The 22,329-nt window shown below is 39.3% G+C and overlaps 2 protein-coding genes across 7 annotated transcripts in view; one reads left to right on the forward strand and one right to left on the reverse strand.

The window, feature by feature from the left end:
• CMSS1 (cms1 ribosomal small subunit homolog) overlaps positions 1-22,329 on the reverse strand; it is a 334,075-nt gene that overhangs the window by 269,273 nt on the left and 42,473 nt on the right. The window lies entirely within an intron of this gene.
• Positions 1-22,329, forward strand: part of FILIP1L (filamin A interacting protein 1 like) — a 266,691-nt gene that overhangs the window by 208,148 nt on the left and 36,214 nt on the right. Inside the window, exon 1 of one of the 3 annotated variants that reach the window (XM_019756497.3) lies at positions 8,549-8,702. The exons of 1 other annotated variant lie outside the window; for it this stretch is intronic. Coding sequence is in view for 1 of the 2 variants with exons in the window: in XM_088794216.1 (XP_088650342.1) it covers positions 8,828-8,838 (11 nt within the window). In the remaining variant the exon portion in view is untranslated. Of the gene's footprint in view, positions 1-8,548; positions 8,839-22,329 lie in introns of those variants that run through there. One more of the 3 variants, XM_088794216.1, reaches the window with a different exon arrangement.

A 22,329-nucleotide genomic window follows, 5' to 3' on the forward strand; every position in this document is an offset into this window, starting at 1 on the left:
CTGTGAAATTATATATTTCGCCATTGTTCGAGCCAAAGGGAGTCTAGGTTTTCTGTTCACTGCAGCTGGAAGCATCCTAGCTAATGTGTCATTTCCTTCTGGTTACTCACATTCTAGACTACTTGGAGGACAGTTCTCAATGGAAGCAAACAAGTTAACGTCACCATATGCTGGGCGCTCTTCCAACATGTGAAGCCATCTTGCATCACATGGTATTCTACACAAAATAGAGACTTGCCTACTGCTCTGCAAAAGCTCCTGAATTTAAGATGGGGCTACTGCCTTCCTGAAAGTGGCATCATTTCCACGAGAATAATTTCCCTCAGAAGCACTTGGAATGAGATTTCAATGATATCTGATTCTCACAGTGGTTCAGTAAAAGTATAGAGAAAGCTTCCTTTAACTCTCTCAAATCATCTCTCTTTATACCAGACTCTGACTAATACGTGTTTACTTAAACTAAGGAGTAACAACTGTGAAAAATCAGAAAAATAATCACATTTAATATAAACGTAACTGGAAGTAGATTATAGGTAACCTAAACAGTAGACCTATATTTCTGTTAATGGCCCTAACAAAGACTAAAACTTTAAAAGTTTTGCTAATAATTGAGCTTGTATTTGAGACAATATTTATATTATTTAGCAGTTGAAAAATCACTGGTGGTCAATTAGTACCCTGAACAACGAATGGAAATGCTGAGATGCAAAACCTTAGGATGTTAAACTAAAACTCATTTTTTTTTTTACATAAAGGACCAAATAATTGGCTCTAACATATTAATTTGAAATAATTCCGTTTAGATATTTCCTGCATAGTTTTCAGGTTGATTTTCCATAGCGGATTATATTGTGCTAATGTCCATTTCTGAGGGGGAAGTTGATTAGCTACTCTAAGCTATTGTCTCACTAAAACAAAACACTTAAGTGCTAAATAAGCATGTATAAAGTATACATCCCTGAGTTGGCAAGTTATTAAAGAATATTCAGAGACCAAAGACTGAATAAAAGTGAAAATCCAGTGTGGTAAGCAAAGCACCAAAACTGGCTTTTGCTTGAAAGCATGTTTTGAACTCTGTGAACTTAAATTTTAGTTTTTATGGCCTAATAGGGCACAGAGGACAAAGCACAAAGCCTAGCGTCCCCCGAGTCCCACATAAAACTGGGGTTGCAAAGAGCTAAATCATCAGTGTAAAGGTGACTTAGAAACAAAACCGACCTCTAGGAACTGTAGGGAAAACTGCTTTCCCTGAACTATGGCATTGGGAGGAAAGGGAGAAATAAACTTCAGAGAATTTCTAATAACAAGTTAGGCTATATGAAAATTTACAGCCCCAATTCATATAGACTAGGTGGTCCAAAAACAAAAAAACAAACACCCTGGGCATAAAGATTAGGGGCTGAAAATACCTCCTAGCATCTGGTAAAAACAAATGTAAATCCTCTCTAGAGGAAGCCACGTTCAACCCAGAGCTCAAAGAATTCCTACATATAAAGTTGTAAGATGTACTTAAGTACCTAATAATGAAATTGCAGAATATCAAAGACAAAGAGAAAATCGTAAAAGCAGCTAGAGAGAAAAGGAATGACAATTATACCAATTCCTGACTGACTTTTCAACAGTAACATGGGGAGCGAGAAAAAAGTGGAATAATATCTTCAATGTGCTGATAGAAAACAAGTGTCAACCTGGTAATCTATACTTAAAATACAAATCTTCCCAGTAACCAGGGTAAAAAACAAAGACGTGTTCAAATAAATAAAAAGACAGCATGTGCAAAGAACAGACTTCCAGTGAAGGAACTTCAAAAAGATGCATTTACATTGAAGGAAAGTGATCCCAGATGGAAGTCTAGAACAAAAGAAAGTGGTAAACATGGTACATCTAAAGCAATGTTGAGTAAAAGAATAATAATAGATGATGATAACGTCTCATTGAATTAAAAAAAGATAGAACTATAACATATAACAACAATATATAAATTGGGAGGGATGCTCACAGTTAAAGTATTCTAAAGTCCTTAAATTTTATGGAGGAGGATTAAAATTCTGATCAGCTTTAGACTTTGACAGTTTAACTTGTGAGGCAGCCAGTTTTCAGTTCGGAATAAAATGGACTTGTTGGGGAAGTAACAAACCCCTGGAGCGGTTCAGCACTGACTAGTGACAACGGGACCGTATATGCACCAACTCCTAGAAAGAAAGTTGAAGTTCTCACTCAAGAGAGAATTCAATCTAAGGATGGACACAAGACTTTTGACATCCCTTCCAATTCTGTATTTTATTATATAGATTGGATGCCTAGTGACATAAATTACAATACCATGTTTCCCCAAAAATAAGACCTAGCCGGACTATCAGCTCTAATGCGTCTTTTGGAACAAAAATTAATATAAGACCTGGTCCTATTTTAATATAAGACCAGGTATAATATAATAATAATATAATATAATATAATATAATATAATATAATATAATATAATATAATACCGGGTCTTATATTAATTTTTGCTCCATAATGCACATTAGAGCTGATGGCCCGGCTAGGTCTTAATTTCGGGGAAACACGGTAGGATTTCTCATGTACAGAATAACCAGTTGGCAAGCATGTAAGACAGTGGTGTTAAATGATAACACAGAATTAATATTAAAAGTTCAGACCTTTCCATTAAATTTTTGGCCCAAATTGTCAACGAATGGCCAATCTTAGTGGCTTGAGTTGATTATCAGCAATATACGGATCTCCAATTTAACATTAATGCAACGAAAAGATTGTACTGTTAATGAAGTGGATAACTAGTTCATTAATGCTCCAAATTAGTTCTGTAGCTAGTGTAAACATAGGTAAATTACTCTAATATTAATTAGGATTTCAGACTTTCTTTCTGATAGTTCTAATCACATTGTTTAATTAAGCCACTTTTGATTTTTCATGTTTCCCAACAGACATGCAAACCCATGAAACATAGTGGCTGAGTCACCAATTACTGTTGACCTTGGGGCTAGTCCTTTAGCCTCTCAGAACTCCAATGATCTCATCTATTTAAAAAGGTGGGAACAAGGGGTGGCAATAAGTAGAGCAGATGTTTTCTAAGGCCTTTCTTTTTACACCCTGAAATGTGATTTTATGAGACAATCATCTTTTATAATAAAATTCAAAGCACATTTCTTTTTCTTAATTTGTTCGTTATTTTTCCCAGTGAAGACATCTTTAGCCATAATATAGGGAATTGAAGCACTCAGTCTGTAAAACCACCACTGACTGCTTGCTCTATGAGACAGTTTAATTCTATCCTTCTGAGATTTAGAAGTTGCCAACTGAAGGAAAGGATTTAACAGTTAGAAGGCACCTTCGCATCAAGCAATAATAGACTATAAAATAACAGACAAAGCAGAACAGGGGACAGGAGGAGAGAGTAAGAAATGTTTCTTTAACAAAAATAATCTTAAAATGAACCATTTTACTCCTACTTTACTTTGTAGATGCTTTATTTCCTCAGGCCTTCTAGACCCATTTCAATGAGTTTACATGATTAAAAGTTAATTCTCATGATTTGCTATATTGGAGTTTCCAATGATTAAAAAACACATATACTAAATTTAACTGACCCATTTATTTTACCCTTAGTTGGCCAACTATTCCAATGACATTCTAAACAGTTCCAATGACTTTCAACCAATAAAACTTATTCAACTGTACTTTGAACCCAAAGGCCTTTTTTTCTTTCTTTTTTAACAAATATTTACCCTGAAATCAAGCTCCACAACTACACAGAAAATTTATCAGAGTGTTTTCTTTAAAAATGCATTACTTAAAACAGATAAGGTGTACAAACTATTTAACAAGGTTTCTTTTAAAAAATGGACTGGACAGAAAGTATTGAGAACAATCTGTACTGGCAAAGCACAAAGAAGATGACCTAATAGGTCTTTTCCGTCTCTAATTTCTGTGATTCGAGGATTTTTTCACTCCTGCAGTAATACTTGTGAGTTCAACAATTTCTCAAAACTATTATTAGTTACCAAGGAAACACAAAATGTTTGCAGGAATAAATAAGCAAATGGACTAGACCTAAATAGCAGGCTTTTCCTGATTCCGATTAAATAATCTTATGGTGGTATCATATTATCAAGTCTTCATTCTCTTCCAAGTCATTCTGCTCACCTACTGGCAGCTCACTAGAGTCCCATAGCCAACTCATAGCATCCCATGTAAATCGAGACCAGAAGGTCTCTGATCAACAGAAGATTCTCTATTACATACAGACTTCCCTGCTTCACTTGAAGAGTGAAAATCAAGGCATTAGCAGGGGCATAGCAGGCAGTGATTGGCTTTGTGACTACTGTTTCTAGGGAAAACATACAAATACGTGCTTTTAAATAATCCAATGTCTACAGGAAAGCCACGAATGTTAGTAAAATAAATATATACTAAAGATAAAAATTAAGACACACAATGCATACATACGCCCTCAATTTGAAACAATTATGTTTTACCAATCTTAGAAAAAGACTAAAAAGAAATGCAGTACTCTGAATTTGTAAATAGTTGGCAGCAAATGTCTCCTCCTCTTCTACATTTTGCAAATTATCATGGTCACTGAACTATAATTTTTAAAGCCACAAAATATCATTCATTGTAATGTTACTAAAGGGCTTCCCATTCCTTAGTACCATCGCTGACACCATTTGCTGTCATCAGCCCAAGTCAGCTCTGGGTATTGGCCCCTGTTTAAAAACTAAAATCAGTTTAAGTATAAATAAGAACAGCTGAAGGGCCTCTAGAACCCTGAAGGACTCTGGAGGCCTGGGCCCAGAGATTTGGGCTGCAGGTAAGTGAAAGGGTCTACATGTAAAGCTAAGTTTACTGCAGGCCATTGACTACTGGTGAAAGGCTCTCAGTGCAGCGTAAGTGCTGTGCTGCCTAGGGACAGGGTACTTTTTGTGTGGGCAATGATGTGTACAGACTGTGGCAGATGCCACATGGGGAACAGGAGGAGGAGTGAAAGGAAGAGCTTAGTTAGAAAACGCATTGTCCCTTGCACGGAGAGGAGGTGCTTTGCTCCCCAGACTTTCCTTTTGGCTCCCCGTTCTACAGTCGCCCACCTGTGTGCTCACTCCCTTCAGCCTTCTTCCTAAATCGTACAGCAGCAAAAGAGACCTCAGCACTGGATCCATTGCAGGCTTGCCCAATGCTCAGAGGCAACGCTGCTTTGCAAGAAGGACGCCAGAAAGGTGTCAAAATGTTCCGTCAGGTGGAACACCTTAGCGCCACAAGCTCATACTCTGGACAATCAACTGCAGCCTAGTGCAATGCAGGACCACAGAATTCTGCGTCTCCCCATGCCCTCCTAGATCTGTCACCACTCTGTTCAGCTTCTCCTATAGGACCATGCCCATAATAACTGCTGTTTTTCTTTGCATGTTATAGTGTTTCCACATATACTATTTTCTAGAGATAAAAGAGCACATGTGTCACATTCAAAGTTAGCGTTACCATCCCGTAGCCTGCAGCAGAGCTTTCAGGGAGCAGTGCATATCACCCCTTAACTGATGAAAGAACCAGTGATGAAAATTGTGGGCAGCTGCAAGAAAGATTCAGTTAATTATGAAAATTTTTGTCTGGCACGTATTTCAATGACTGAAAGACTGCATCAGTCACAAGAAGAAACAAAGGCCAGGAGACAGAACATGAAAGAAAATCAGGGCAGTCACTTCACAAAGAGTAACTGGCTTTCACATGCTTAGTGACGTGTTAATGGCATTTTAAAACAGTTAAATAAGACACTGTGGACATTACTAATACGAGTTGCTGTGGTCATTCTAATAACCTGGTTCGCTTGAACCATGGGAAACTGCTAATATTCAACTGTTTTTGACTAACAAAAGTGATTTCATATAGTTCAACCGAATTGACATATCCTAGTTTCCAGCATTGTTGCCTACAAACCCTTCTTCCACATTAGAAAGCAACTAGCTTGGTAAGAAGATCATTTTGTACTATTTCTAAGTAACAACTTAAAGTTATTGCTGATTGGGATAATAAATTCAGTTACCAATTGTAGAAAGGACTTTACTTCGTAGGTATGCTTATTTGCAGGAAATTCCTGATTATAAAAGAAGAAGAGTCATACAGCAATTAAACAGTAAATTTTTTGTAAAAGGAAGTAAAATTTTCTCAGTTAAAACTGAGGCACAGCAGTCACAACTCTATTTACTCTTTCCCTAATACATATATATTAGAAGCCAAGAGAACAAAAATTACATCTCAAAGAGAATCGTGTCAGTGAACCTGAAATCGTGTTTGTGTGCCCGAAGCTTTGCAAGGTAAAAACTAGCTGTGTGATCTTGGTCAAGTCATTTTACCCTTCCAAAAAAAAGTGTTTCTTCATCTGAAAAGTATGATTAATACCACCTCAATAATATTTTGTGCAGATTAAATGATAGAGTGCATGCAGAGCACTAAGCACCGTGACTAGCATGAGCTCAGCAAACGAGAGTCAATACTGGTTTCTGAAGAGAGTGATCACAACTCAGTTGGATGACTGAGTCATAGCTGGGTCAGAGACCGTCCTTCAAGGAGTAACAGCATGGGCACAGCAAGGCACACAAGTAGGTATCCCAATCCTGTCTTCTCTTGCCTCAAGAGCCCTAGACAACTCTTTTTCTTTTTTCCCCTAGACAACTCTTACACCCACTGAACTTCTCTATTCTTCAGTTACCTCAGCTAAAGAAAAGGAGGAAATGATACTGACATATTTTACAGGGGAAATGGAAAGTCCAAATAATGAATATAAATGCAAAGCATGAGTACAGAAATGTGAGAAAGAAATAAAGAGCAGTGCAAATGTTAAGAAACCGTGTACCCGTCAGAGGGAAAAAGGAGGCAAAACAATTTACAAAAATACTAGCTATGGGGTAAATGTACTTTTATGTCACCAGTTTGCAGCTGAGATTCAGGGGGGTGTTTATACTTCATGCTTCATACTAGTCACTTCATCTCAGTTGTAATAAATCAAATCTAGCATAAAAGTCTCAAAAAGGATGTTTAATAAGCACAAGGCAAGCATAGGAGATGAAAAAAGATTCAAATGCACTTTATAAGTATAGAATAATAAAACTAACAGGCCAACATCTAAAAGGTTAATACAAAACTGCAAATCAAATATTAAATTTGAAGTTCAGTTGAAGGGTATGGTCATTCATGTCTCTTAAAACAGTATATATGAAAAGCAGAGGCTAGTTTAATTTAGGCTTCGCAGCGGACAGGTAGAGTGTTTTAGAGCTGTCAAAGTGAGCCCACAGTTTGGCAAAGATGGCACACAGTTTTTTGGGCACCGCATCTTTTTGCCCACCATTTTCACTCACTGCACATTCTCTGCAGCCCCACTTCCTCCAATCCACACTAAGGAAAAGAAACAAGCACACTATTTTCATTATTCCTGTTTGACAAAACATATGGAAACAATAATTCTATAGACATATGTACATCACAATAGGAAGCAATCCTATCTAAATGTATTTTAAATGAGTTAAATAGACTGAAGTTATTAAAACTACTCAATTGGAAGCTTGCAATAAGGCAGCCACGTATCTAATTTATTTAGCAGATTTGTATCTTGGCTAGGGCTTTACCGATTACTTCTCTTATTGATGTGCAAAGTAATTAGGGGGCTAATTCTCATTTATGAGAAAAAGGATTCACATAAGTAAATCTGCCCCACACTGGAGGGAAACAGGTTTAATTCAGTCATATTTGGTCAGTGTCCTTCTTCTCATGTCTGTACTTTTTATTTTGTTTGCTAGTAGAAAAGAACAACTGGATTAAAACCGGTTCTAAAGTTCTATTTTTATACTTTGTCTTGAAAGTACAGCACAAAACATTTAATTTCTTTAATAAATACTTTCCCTGCCAAATAAACTGATTAGTTTTAACTACTTTCATCAAAGCACAAGCAAGCAGAAATGAGGAACGAGGAGATTCTTTCAGGAAAAACACTGAAAAAAAAAAATCTCATCTGGCCTTCCCATCATCACTTGAAGAATTGTTTGGTAGTTACATCATCAGGAAATAAAATACTATCCTCTGAGGACCCCTACTCTTTACAAAGAGGAAAGAGAAGGTTTGAAGTCTAAATCGCCCCCAGAGATGTCTCAAAAAAAATCTTCTGGCTTCCCTCTCCAGTCCCAGCCCCCACGGCCCCCAGCAACCAAAAAGCAAATGTAACAAAAATCTATTTACAAAAGTTTAAATAAGAATAACAGGATGTGTATGTAAGAGTCCAAAGCAATAACAGAAGCTTTAGAGTCCCAGAGAGAGAAAAGTAACGAGCGGATCGACCATGACCCCCAATGACTTGGTCTGCCCGGCAGGAGGGCGCCGGCGTTCCCGGCCCGCCGCCCAGTCCTCTCCGCGGGGAGCCCAGGACCCACGGTCGGTTCACACGGTCTGAGCATCCGCGGAGCCCGGGCGCGTTGCAGCGCCGCCGCCGCGGGTCTGGCTGTCACCCGCGCCCCCGCCGCCCGCGCCGCACACGCGGAGCGCCTTATAAGGCAGCGCAGTGACGTAACGCCCATAGGCCGGGCGCGCTCGGCGCCCCGCTCGCATTGTTCGGGCGACTCCCGGAGCGCGCACAGCCGGCTCGCAGCGCGGCGACTGCGGCCCCCGCCCGGCCCCCGCCGGCCCCGGCGCAGGCAGCTCAGGTAAGCCCGGGAGAGCCGCTCTGCTCCAGCAAGGGGCATCGCTGTCAGAGAGCCACGTAGTCGGTAGGTGGCTTTTAAAGTTAGCAGCATCATGATCTGCAGACAGGTTTGGAAAAGCGCGTCCAATGAACTCTAGGTAGGTTCAGAACCTTTTCCAACTCCGACAAAAGTTGAGAGGAAAAGTTTTCTTCGACGGAGAAAACAGATTGGAGGTTTAATTTTAAATGTCGAGAGGTGGGGATAGCTATGTATTACATAGGCTTTCCAAGGGAGCTACACATTGAATCCTGCCTGTATTAAGATATCTTTGGGGAAAGGGTGTGGGGGAGTGGATTGTAATACAACAGCTCTATCTCATCTGATCTATCTCCTCCGACTAAAACTCCCTTAAGTCTTAGGAGAGCAGAGTGCGAACCACTGCCGCGTGGTAGTGGATTTGTTAGTGACCCCCCCTTTTGTAAATCTTCATATAAAAGACTAGAAAACTACTGTTAGAAATACATCTTGTAATTAGGATGAACCTAACTTAAAAAGTAAAACCTATTTTAAGCTTCAAAAAAAATCTTACAAATGCTCTCTCTTAAAAGCCTGTGTCAATTTGTAAAAGGAAGTAAATGTATCACAGTTTTGAGTTACAACTTTTTACTTTAACACCAGTCAGTGGATAAATGACAAACTGCACTGAAAATTAAGCTGGTTTCTTTAGAGTAGTATTTTGGACAACAGTTTATTATGTACAAATACTAATCTAAAAGGTAAAGCCTTTTATAGAAGAATTTTGTTAATCAGTGGCATTTTGAACCGTAATTAGTTACATCTAAACCCTGAACAGGCTATTACCATAAATGAATCCTTACAGTATAAAAGAACACTTGATAGATGTTGAAAATCTACATATTTTTTACTTTACTTTTTAGAATAAAAGCAGCAGAGGAATTAAAAATAAAATATGCTATGTCAAGTTTAAAACATTAGGAGATGAAACACTGATTCGTCGCTCAAACTTTCTTTGGTCTGAACATATATTGTAAAACAAAACTTAGAAATGTGTGACAGAATTATTTCCCTTTTTAAATAGCCTCTATGTTTTATCTATCATTTAAAACATAACACTTTTATATGCTTAAAATTCAGGATATATCTGTGTTTCTAGTAATTCCTTTGGTTGAGTTTTTTAAAGTACAGGTATGACATTGATGCCTACCATTTTTGCTTCATGGGAGTTTTGTTTTCTTTGCTCATTTTGTTTGGAGCAATGCAAAACTTTGGTTTTAGTATTCTAAAAGAAAAATTGTATGCTATTTGGCCTGAAGATAGGCTATATAAACTGCAGGTTAGTACCAAGGAGGAGGATTTCCCTAAAACTATTATTTCAAATCTAGGGAAGCTTACCATAATGAGAAGCGAGAGGGGCCAACACCCAGCTCACTGGAGAAGTACGGTATATGCAATAGAAAAGTTGTTTATTTGATATAGTCTGTAATTGAAAACTGAAAAATTCCTGCCTTGGGAAAAAGGTATTCCACTCTTTTGAATCTAATAGGAGGAGGGAAACAGAAACCATCAATTATTGTTTCAGCTAGACCCAAAGTACCATCTGTATCATAAACTATAGCTCAACTGTTGAAAATCATAACCTCTATCAAAGCTCTAACAGCTGTGTTTCCCAGAGTCTGCATTTTATTTTTTTTAAAACAGGCAAGCATCAATTAAAAAAAAAATTTTAAATAACACACTTCAATATTCCACACTTTTCCCTATTTATTAACTTAAAAGCATGTTCCAGGAACAATCATCCCTTAAGACCCCTTTTAAAACTCAAACTTACGCAATTTATTGTGGATACATAATCTCACAGTGGCTCTCGGAGTAAGCATTTCTTAGTCCTTGGGACAATCTATATGATGGAAGAAATGTTTTAGATAGAATTAATGTGAATTTTTACATTTCCAAATAAAGCGTACATTAATTTTATGCTTAAATTCATTTGCCCTTTAATGGTAATTATTAAGCCACTGGTATTTTTGTGATGTTTTCCTAATGCTGTGATGGAGTCTGTAGTAACAGCCAATATAAAAATATGAATTAAGCTTTGAGCTTCTTAATTTTCAAGTCCACTTGCAATTCCCATTAACCTGCTTTCTCAAAAGGCTGTAAATTTTGTTTTAGGGGTCTCTGCTGCCCCTTCTCCTTCAAAAAAAGTGCCTTTGGTAATAAACAGATTTTGAGGTAAAAGAAAAATGGGAAAATAATAAAATTCCACTAATTCTTCTTAGGTTATGTTCTGCCTATAACTAGTGCTTCTGGACAAAGCGAGTGCTTTTCCAAGGTGAATAGAGAAAAAAACACAGCCTCCTATTTAAGGGAAAAAGGAAGGGGGGGGGGGCAGCAAGAGAACTGTTTACAAAAGACTAGCTATTGTGGAGTAATAATCAAAAGATATAAAAAATTTTGGTTTCAACCTCCTTCACAAACTGAAATCTCTTGTCCATATGGGCAGTCATTATCTTTGAAAAATCTAACACATCTTACTTATCATTTTGGGCATAACATTAATTTCAAATGTTTTTAGAGTTTAATTTCTATTTGACTATGAATTTAATTTAGCTTTAACTTAAACTGATTGTTTAGTTTCTGTAAATTATGTTTAAATAAAGATTTAGAGATGAAGAGACACTGCATATGCAGCCAGCATCACAAATAAAAATGGGGGAGGAAGTAGAAATATTTGTATGACTGCTTCTGCCATCACCACAGTATTTCTGGGCCACCAACCCAATCCTTAAGCTTAATGTGTGCTACAAAGACTTGTAGAACCTCTGGCTGGTCAGTTTCTACTTTGTTAGGTACACTCATTGCTAGTGGATCGTCACCAACACTATTGTATGGCCTCCTACCTCTCTCCTCTTCCTAAAAACAGTAGAGAGATTCTCTCTCCCCGGACTAAGATTATCTCCATCTGATAAAGAAAGCTGGGCAAACAAAGGTGGGAAGTCTCACCAAGGAAAGTCCCTGGGTTCTTTTTCTGATATGGGGGAAGCGCTCCCTTTTCATTGTTGTTCTCAGATGCTTTAGCCGATTAAGATAGGACAGCAGCATTCTGAGTCGAAGCACAGAGAATAACACATTAGCAGTGCTCTTTCTCCATTCTGATCATCCTCACATTCCTGATGCCCTACTACTTCCAGAATAGCATTAAATATTAAAGATGCTTTTTTTTTTTAACAAGCGTGGGGAATGATGTGTGTATGTGCTGGTACAGGTAGGGAGGTATGTAGTAGAGGAATAGGTAGGGAAATATATTATTAGGACCGGTAAGGGTGCAGACAAACATACACCCAACTCTTTGTTACTGTTTATGATAAACACTGATTCTTGCCTAAAGGACCGTAGGACAGTTATTATCAGTAAAAGGGAGCATGTATTACATCAGAATAGCAAACAACCATCTCCACAGTTGTGAGTTTGAGAAGTGCCTTGATGAGTTCTGTATGAACAATGGGATGCCCCAGGCCCTGGAGATTGTGTACACCTCCCTCCCCACCCCGCCTCCCCCCCAAGAAAATGTTCACAGAACTTTATAGCTGGAAGGTGGCTTGGAGGCTATATGCCTCCAAATGCCTCACCTTACAGAAGAAGCTGATGTCCACAGTAGGACTTGCTTCACTGACACAGAGCTACTCAGAGGCAGAGCCAGGGCCCTGGGCATTTTTGGGCTATAGGCTTGGTTTCTCCTTAAATTAGTGGTAGGAAGAGAAGAAGACAGAAGCCCCAGAAGAAGTCCTAACACTGTTAATTTGGATATAAAACCCATTAAAAGAAAGAAAGTAAAAGGTTCAAAATTCCTGTTAATACGCGCAGGCAGTAAGGCAGAGGAAAAGGAGGGGAAATCAATACAGTTCTACCAGGTTTCAACAGAGGAGAAGGGGTGATAAAGGGAGGACAGAGAAAACAAATAATCAATGTATTTAAAGGTTCTCTGGGTGGTACAGCTCACTCACTACTTTGAAGTGAGAGGTGCCCTGGAAAGTGTGTGCTGTGTAGTCAAAGACATTTATGTCTGAACCACTAACTTGACGACTCACCTCTTCTCTGCATCATTTGCATTCCCCAGAGCTCCCCAACTAGCAGGTCCCCTTTCAAAACTTCAAGTGACTGAATACCTTTAGAACAGCCAACTTCCCCCAAACAGCAGAGGAAGTTAGCAAGAAGGCTGCCAGCTCCTGGTATATTTACCCTGCTTCTCTGTCTTCACACCATGCATTGCTACATGACATCCGATTACACAGTAATTGCTTATTTGTTTATTGTCTGTCTCCAGAACTAAAAACTCGTTGAAGGTCAATTCTGCAACCAATGTATCCCTGGTGTGTAGAAAAGTACCCTAACTATATATAGTCAGTAGGTGTGTCAAAAGGGTGTTGGATAAATGAACGCAAAAATAAATTACAACCTAGAAGCTTCTGATTGGGTAAGAAAAGAGTATTTCTGAAAACAATGGGCTAGGAAGGGACTCTTCTTCTAGATTTTGTTCAGAAGCCCAACACAAATCTCTGCCACTATTTGAAGTAACCACATTGAATTGACTTATAAACACAAAAACCAGAAAACAAATTAGGCTCAGATGAAGTCAAGGCAGTGAAATCTGCTTTGTACTATACAGTATCTGGTGTGTAGGCAGACTAACGCAGATGCTTCTCTGCTCTCTGCCCACCTCCACCTACCTTACTTTAACTTCTTCCCAAAATAATGAGAATAAAGGTGGTGAAAGAGTACCAGGTGAATCGCCCTGAAGCAAGAAATGGATTCGAAGCAAAATATGAAAGCAGAGTATAGTGGTTTTGTCGTTCATGAAGGGTAGATTCCTGTTTTTCCCTAATCTCTGTGCTTTAGCTGAAGGCCCGGAATATGCAATCATTGGGTCCAAACAGCTTGTCCTTATAGTGACTAGAAACCAGCAGATTGCGCAAATCTGCCAGGTTTTAAAGAAAAAAAGGGGGGAGGGAGTGATTTTCCTATAATTTCAGTTAGATAACTCCAATGTCAGCCTATAAAGCCAACCTAGGGCTCATAACTCCTCAGCAGCAGCAAACATTAACTAAGCACGAGGCAGGACAAGACGACCCCTAAGTTCTCTCCACACTGCGTCACTCACCAGCCACACCTATCACCGATGCGATGGCGAGGATAATAAGATCACCAGGGGCTCGAAGGCTTTCATCCTGGCCCAGGCTCCCCACTCTTTTTTAATGGATGGATAAAGCAATGGAGATAAGAGAGGTCACTTGTACCATAAAAATTAAGATAATGTGGGGCTATTTAAAACAATACAACAGAATACAGTCAATGTCCAAGCTTGAGTACCAGTGACACTAAATTGACAGGGACAAATATTATCTCATGGCTAAGACTAAAGTGTCGGAATACTGGTGCACAAATCCAAGTTCTGTTCTTGGATTTGCTGTCCATTCCCTGGGTAAGCTTCCTGTGGCCTAGGTTTCCACAAACCTAGAAAAAGGGAACAGAGTCTTCTACCAGAAGTATCTCTCAATACTGGGTCAGGACAGAATAGTGGGCGGTAACCCCTGAGGGAGTTCTGATCAAATAGAGCCAAAGACTATCCAAAAATACAAGCTCCTGATCCTATCATTAGCCACAACTCAGCTAAAGAAAATGGGAGGAATGTGAGGGAAGAAGTCCACACTCACACACAGAGGGAAGATTAACATAACTGCAGCATGTGAGCCTGTGAGAATTCCAAACCCTTGTACCAAGAGCAGCCTCGAGGCTGAGGTCACCCTCCAGGACGGCTGGTCTGACAGGAGCAAATCTGCCAGATTTATCTTATCCTGTGGTCCACCAGGCTTGGAACAAAAGTTTAAAGGTGAACTACGTTTCTCTCTCTCTCTCTCTCTCTCTTTTTAAAATTCTTTTTTTAAATGAATAAAAACAAAAACAAATCTCTGAGCAGAAATCCTAAGAGGAATGTAAAACATTCATCACATTTGGGCTGACAAAAGTGACTGCTGCTATGACATTTGACGAAAAGGAAGGAGCTGCTTGGCCTAGGAGCTTGGGGAGAGCATGAGAAAGTTCCTGGTGTTTTGCTTAAGACAAAGGGCCCTGCAGTGAGAGGCTGTGCAGCCCTTAGCCTGAGCTTGGTAGTGTGCTAACTGGGAATGGCAGCGGAGGTGAATCACTGGAATTTTGTAAAGAGTAATCCTTTGCTGATAAAAGGAAGATGATCTGTTCTTTAAAAATAATATCAATTTATTATCAAGATGGTTAAAAACTCGTATTATTAAAAGAAATACATTATATTTAAGGACGCATATTATACTTCAGGCTTTTATTCAACTGCCTATATGGGGCACACTAAGAACTTTCAGACAAAGGTGAAAACAACCTTGTGAAGTGATTTGGGGCTCCGGTCATTTCCCCTAAAAGTATGCCTCACAAGATTCTTCTTACAGTCCCATAAAATTCATTGAGCTGAGCAAAGATGCAAAGAATCACAGGCAACGTTAAAATTCGCTGGCTGGGTTTCCCCCATCTGGACTTTATTTAAATTTGTCTCCAAGTGATTTCCTCATCGCACTGAATGGTTTCTTCCTCCTGAGAAGTGACAGAAACAAGAGGAACAACACTCTACTTCTGCTTCTTCTGCTCTAATCACAAGTAAATCTTGAGAACTTGACACATTATTCAGAGTAAGAGGGGGTTACGCCCTCCTAAGAAATGGTTCTTCTCCCCTCTCAATCATTTGGTCATCAAATATGTACCAAGCTCAAACCCATGGTGGGGGTGGGGATAGAGGTAGATCCTTCAGGGAGCTTACAGTTAGTTCAAGAGCAGAACAAACATACCAAAATAAATTAGAAAGTAGTATAAAATAACAGTATTTGTGGCACACAACTGTAAGGGCTGTGGGGACTCGGAAAGCGAGTTATCAGCTAGGGTTAGACAAGTTAGGGAAAATTCATGGAAAAGATGGGAACTGAAATGTGAATGGAGACTACTGAACAGAGCATTCCAAAAGGACAGCAGATTTATTCCTTGGAATTCTATGAAAAGGGACTCTGAGGTAAAGAGAAAGAAGGCTTGAACCAGGATCAGAACACCCCAACTCTTGATATTTAAATCCATCATTCGGCCTTCAGAACAACCTGGACTTTTGTAGAAAGGAAGGCATCTTAAATGACTTCAATCCTGGAAGTGAAGGTTAAATGTGATCAAGCAGGTAGCGCAGTGGCAGACCCATAGCAGACACTCAGTAGATGGTACCTAATACTCTCTAGTTAGGCCAGTCCCCCGCAAGGCTGGTGCTCCATCAGCTGGGCCACAGGCTTCTGCCAGCCTGACACAAGGCGTTGCCTCAGGACCAAAGAGAGGAGGCGCCTTACAAGATGCAGCCCCAACACCCAGCCATAAAGTGAAGTAGCTTGATCAAGCTTGTTGGAGAAAATCCATATCCCTATTACATAACCTCTGAAAATTCAAGCCACTCTGTAAAATGAGGTTATCCTTTATCCTGATATCCCTGCTAGAAGGGAATTCCTCCTGGAGAAACCCACATGAGTGTTCCTAAAGAGATCTTAATCAGCTGAGATGAGATATGTTACTGAGTAGTTAAAAGACTACAGAGAGCAAAAAGCTTGAAAGCTAGCCTGGAATCTCCCTGTTTGGCCCTGAAAGTTCTACCATGCCGGAGAGGCACACACATAAAAACAAATGGGTAAGACAAATCTTACAACTTGGGCAAAATAGCTTATTCATACAATAAAGATTCCCTTTTCAGAAACTAATAGTCTAAATACTTCTCCCCTAGGTGTTCATTTTTCAGTTTAATTGTACTTTCAATTTAGCATAACATTTTTAGTGTCAAACACTAAAACGATTTACTTCTTTTACAGCACACTTATAACGAACTATAACAAATGCTTGGCATATAAAGAAAAATAAAATCTGAATCCCATGAAATTCCAGTTAGGGTTTCCATATAGTTATGAACCACTGAGACTTGACGAGTCATAAAATCTCTTCTGATGGAATGAAATGTACATTTTTGACATGTGAATCTGTACACAATGCTGAGGGAGTGAGGGAGGAAAGGACTTTAAAGCTTGGTGGGCGTTTTCATTCTGTGGAACTGAGGTTTGAGGATCATTTATAAAAGGCTTTGTAAACCTTAGAGACGAAATTGTATAGCTTTCTCCATGTTGCAGCTGAGGTGACAGGCAGATGAGGCGAGGTCACAGGTAAGTCAGTAGCAGATTTTTGTCCAATATTTACTGTCCATTGGATACATGGCTCTTCTGAAAGTGGCTTTTCTGTTGTTGGAGAATTGGGGTTTTGCTTTTTTCTTTGTTTTTAGCTGTGAATGAGTGAACTTTAAAAGTGAGGGATAGTGAAGTCAGTGCTTTTTTCAAAAACACTTTTTTCACTATGTACTGCAAACCTGACGTAGTTTGTCCTCTCATAAAATTCCGGTCGAGAGAAGATACGGTCAGGGCAAAAATGGATGGGCACTGACATAGCACATAAAGGGGTTCACTACAGACCGTTTTAAAATTCTACCATCAACAGAATTTCTCACAGAGATAAACATAACTAAATGGGTGAAACTCTTGCTCAGTGACAGACCCAGGGCCAAGGGAAGCGGAGTATAAAGTCACTGCTCTCGCCTCTAGCGGGTCTGTTGCTGAGCACTGTGACATCTTGATGGAATTGCCCCTCACTACACATGCTTAATATTCTCCAGAACATGTGCATCTTAGAAGAACCGAACTTAGAGAAGAGAAAATCTGTATTCATGCATTGTCTTCTCAATGCGTGGAAGTGGCACAAAAGGAAACTATAATGCAAACGCTCTGAACTGTCAAGGGAAAATTAAGGCTCAGATGACAAAATAATTTTAATTTTACAAAGCACACAAGAGGACATGCAAAACACAGACCACAACAAAACACAAGAAAAAGGGTCATTGCCATTCAACAATTCTAGACTAAAAACTGTCTGTAATTAAACTTTACACATGGCCCAAACTCTGACTCTCTAAAACATCACGGAGGAGACAAAAAGCAGTCATCCTCAAGAAGTAGGAAAAGTGGGTAAGGGTACACAGAGCATGCTCACTGGCTCATGGTCTGATTGCTCAGCAGGAAGCCAAGCCAGGCATCCACCTCCATCGTCCAACTGCTGACCTCTAAATACTGTTCAGTGCTATTCAATGTTCCTAGTTCTGTTTCCCCTTATTTACTGTTTTACTGTAGCTAAAATAAACGGGGAAAAATAAAGTACTCTAGGAATCAAAATGTCTCACATTTTACACTTCTTGGGCTCCTGTCTATGCTGTTTCTCACAGCAAACTGTATGACTTCTGTAGTTACAATAAAACCTAAGCTTCTGTTGTTGTGGTTTCTAAATTTCTGAAGTTTGAATTTCCCACTAACAAGTTAGGAAATGTTTGGTTTCCAAAGCATACCATGTTAGCCTCCGTGCCGGCAGCCACTCTACAAGGAGGTGCAAGAAAACCAGTGAACGCATCCATTAGGCACGTGACTGCTCCCTGCTTTGGCCTTTTCTGCTAAATCTGACAAGCTGAACACCAGTGAGTTTACATGTGAAAGCCAAAGAAAGAGGGAAAGCCTTTTTCTTAAAGACTCACAGGAACTATGGGCTTAAAAAAAAATTTTATTTTTTTGGCTCAGAATGAGATTTGGAAAATGATATACTCCTTGTAACTTTTTAAAAGGGAGAGAATAAAAGAAAGAAAAGCAATCTACCAAAGAATAAGTGTTAAGAGAAGGGAATTATACTAATCCTCCAAAATACCTGTTTGGAATATCTAAATGCAAACAACCTGTGATTTAGGAAGAGAAAAAAAGGACTAATGGAGATTAAAAACAAAGAAAATTCTGAAGCTACATCAGAATGCTCTCCTGAAGAATCCATTTGTTTTCCTCAGTCTACTAAGATACAAGATACAAAATGGATTTTGAGCAACAGGAGAAATTAACATAAATATTCTTAGTAAGATAAAACACATACACACACTTAAGGGTATACAGTGCCATGCCCTTGAAGTCTGTCTGAGAAAAGGCTGCCTGTTAAAAATATTTTCCGAGAACTTTAAGTTCCTTGAAATGTTCTACGGAAATGGTATTTATGACAAACCTACCTCCTCTGGGGAACATGAGATGTTATTACTGGCGAAGGCACAATTTTTTAAACCATCCAAAAATAATTACGAATTTATGCCAAATGACTAAACTTGCTTTATTATTACAATGATTAAGAGAATATTTGCTAATGTCTCATGATCGAGGCTCAAAGTAGCCATGAACCTACAGAAAATACTGTGACTAAACAGTAGATTGAAAGTGGTGGTGGTTTTCTTTGCTTTTGACAGGCAGAATATTACAACACAAATTCACTGGAGAGGATGGTATGTACATGAGATATATGAGATAGGAAGTGTGGATGTATGTCATGGTGGTGAGAAACAGGATTTGGAGTAAAACCCATATTGACATTGTGGTTCTGCCAATTACTAGCAGGATCTTTGGCCAATTATTTAACTTCTCTGGGCCTCAGTTGCTTATTTGTAAAATAAAGACAATATCTGCTTGCTGCTATGACTGTTTCCAGGACTAGCATGGTACCGGCATATAATAATTCCTCAATAAATGGTAACTGTTATTCACAAACTGTTGAGAAGCTACGATTTACTACGTGTCTGTTGCTGACAGTTCCACCCTTATTCCCTAACATAGTACCTAGTTCAAAACTACAACAGGTGTTAGTTCAAAATTTAACAAATACTTACTGAATACCAATTAAGTACTAGGCATTGTTCTTAAGCTAGAAATATAGCATTGAATGACACCAATAATTGACCGGTTATTGAGTAGTACACACACACACGTGCATGCACACCCCTACTTGCATGCCGTTTACATTCTAGTAGGAGAGATAGCCAATGATCAAATAAGTAAAATACACTATGCCAGATGGCACTGGATGAGGGACAGTGTACAGAGGCACCCTGGGGAGCAGCCAGCACAAAAGCCATCGGAAGCTGGTGTGCCTGGAGCAGAGTGAACAATGGTCAGAGGGGTCAGGGAGCCGAGGACGTAGGGACAGAAAGTGCAGGAATGAACAAATGAATACTGAAGTTATGGCATGGGAGGAAGAGGCGGAACTCGAGATCAGTACTCTGGGCTTTCAGGGATGCAGCCTGGTTAAGTGGAAAGAATTTTAGTTTTTTGGTCCCTAGCTGCATCTGTAAAATGGGAATAATAAGGATTCAGTCAAATCAAGTGGCACAGAGTAGACCCTCAATACACAGTTTCTTTCTCTCTATAAATTAAATCCCTCCCTGGGTAGCAGCTGGGACCTGGACTCTACTCCAGCTCCAGGGCTATAATAATAATGGCCTTGGACCTTCTTTAATCTGCCTGGGCCTAAATTGCTCAACTAAGAAAATGCAGATGCTACCCACAGACTTTATAAAGGCAGATATACAACAAAATGCTGTTATAAAATTATAATCAGATAATATTATTATAGTGTATCTTAATATTACAAGTTTCAAAACAGCAAAAGTATATGACTTCTATTCCTCTACCTTATTCGATAAAATATCCTATAAATTTAAATATTTTAGCATGAAGTTGTAAAGATTTATTTGGCAGTCATGCAGATTTTTATTCCCTTTTCTTGTCCCTTCTTAAAAACACTGATCTAATGGAAAGATTTCCAAGAAAATATTTAACTGCAAAAATCAAAATGATGAACAATGTTTATAGTGAGCTTTTTTTTTCTTGTATAAAAAAGGGAGAGAATAAGAATCTATATTTGCTTGTTTACTCAAAAACACTCTGAAAGTACATATAAGAAACTAATATCAGTGGTTCTAAGTTGGAGGGAGAATGGGCAGATGAAGAATGAGGTGGGAGGAAGATACTTTACAGTATACCTTTTTTAAAATATATTTTAAAATTTATATTTAGGAACGCTAATCTAAAATCCAAGACTGAAATTCAGATATGTTTAAAGGGTTAAAAAAGAGCAAAATAAACTTTGTATAATTATACAACAAAAAAGTTAATTATTCAACAAATGAAAACCTCCAATGACCTGTGTCTCGGACAATTTGGGTATCCTTCAAACTATGACTCTGTAATTTTTCTGACATGCTCAAAAGACATCATAAAATATCCTCAATAGTCTTCTCCACATTTTTCATTATGGAAACCAAGCCCAGCCATAGCACATACAGAAAAAGACTGTTCCCTCTAACTGTGCCACATCAGGCCACTCCACCAGAGTCCCCAGGTAGACGTGTCCAGGAATATCTGATCCCAGCAGAGAAAATGCATGTTCACACTCAGAAAGGACAGGGGTAAGAGGAGCAGAACATCAGCGAGGCTTTCGAAAGGTAACCTATTAGCATCCATTGTCATCTGGTGTAGATCTGTGAACGAAAGAAAAATGGAAAATACTGGCTGGTCCCAAATACACTTGAGAGCAGATCATGAAGAAGAGTAGTGAATGTCAGGACAATTAACACAAAAAGATTGAACAGAACTTTTCCAAAAAATTAACCATGCTCTAAAATAAAAATCACAAGAGGCGATTTTTGTCCCCCGATTTTATGCAATGTTGCGAGACCTTTTTTTGGTTGTCCCAACTGAGCCGGGGGTACTGGGTTCTTCTGGCTTCAGCTGGTAGAGGCCAGGGATGCAGCTAAACATCCTACACCACACAGGAAGCCCCCATAACAGAATTCTTCAGCCCAAGATGTCATTAGTGTCAGGCTGAGAGACCCTGGCCTAAAATGACCATCAGTATGGCTAACTACCGTGTTTCCCCGAAAAGAAGACCAGGTCTTATATTAATTCTTGCTCCAAAAGACGCATTAGGGCTTATGTTCTGGGGATGTCATCCTGAAAAATCATGCTAGGGTTTATTTTCCTGTGAGGTCTTATTTTCGGGGAAACAACGGCATGTACCTGGCTGAAAAGATGCGTGAGGGGCCCGAAGGCGGATCACAGTAACCAGATTACATAGTTCTGTCTTTCTAGTGTGAATTCGGACTCTCTCCCCCAGATGAGCCCTACGTTGTGTCAGCCTGTTGTGGCTGAGGAGCTCTTCTGTGTGGCCACATCTTCAGTCCAGTTTTCACCTTCTAATAATTGATATGTATTGTCCCAGGCAGTCTGCTAGGAACTTTTGTCTGGATTATTACACTTAATCCTCAGAGCAACACTGTTAGGAGGGAGGCTCAGTAGTATCTCGTCTACAGATGAAGAAAGGTCATATGCCTTTGCTCAGTCACACTTGGTAGAAGTGGGAAAGCCAAGATTCAACTATGAAAATCAAACTCCAGAAGCTGCATTTCTCCCCAACCCTGTCCTGCCACCCGCAGTATCCCAGTGCCTCTTTCCTCTTGGTGCTTCAGGGCTGGCCAGTGCACCTGCTCAGTCATTCTGCCTGCCCCTTGCTACTCCGCCACCTGCACTGTGTATTGCTGTCCACCGCTGGGCAGTAGGGAGTAGGCTGCAGGGAGACGTCAGCCCTATCCTAAAGAAGGCTACCTTGGCGCAAACAGGTTAAGACACAG

This window comes from Rhinolophus sinicus, chromosome 17 (assembly GCF_057876585.1).
Source record: "Rhinolophus sinicus isolate RSI-liver-muscle chromosome 17, RSI-T2T, whole genome shotgun sequence".
In the NCBI taxonomy this organism is placed as follows: domain Eukaryota; kingdom Metazoa; phylum Chordata; class Mammalia; order Chiroptera; family Rhinolophidae; genus Rhinolophus; species Rhinolophus sinicus.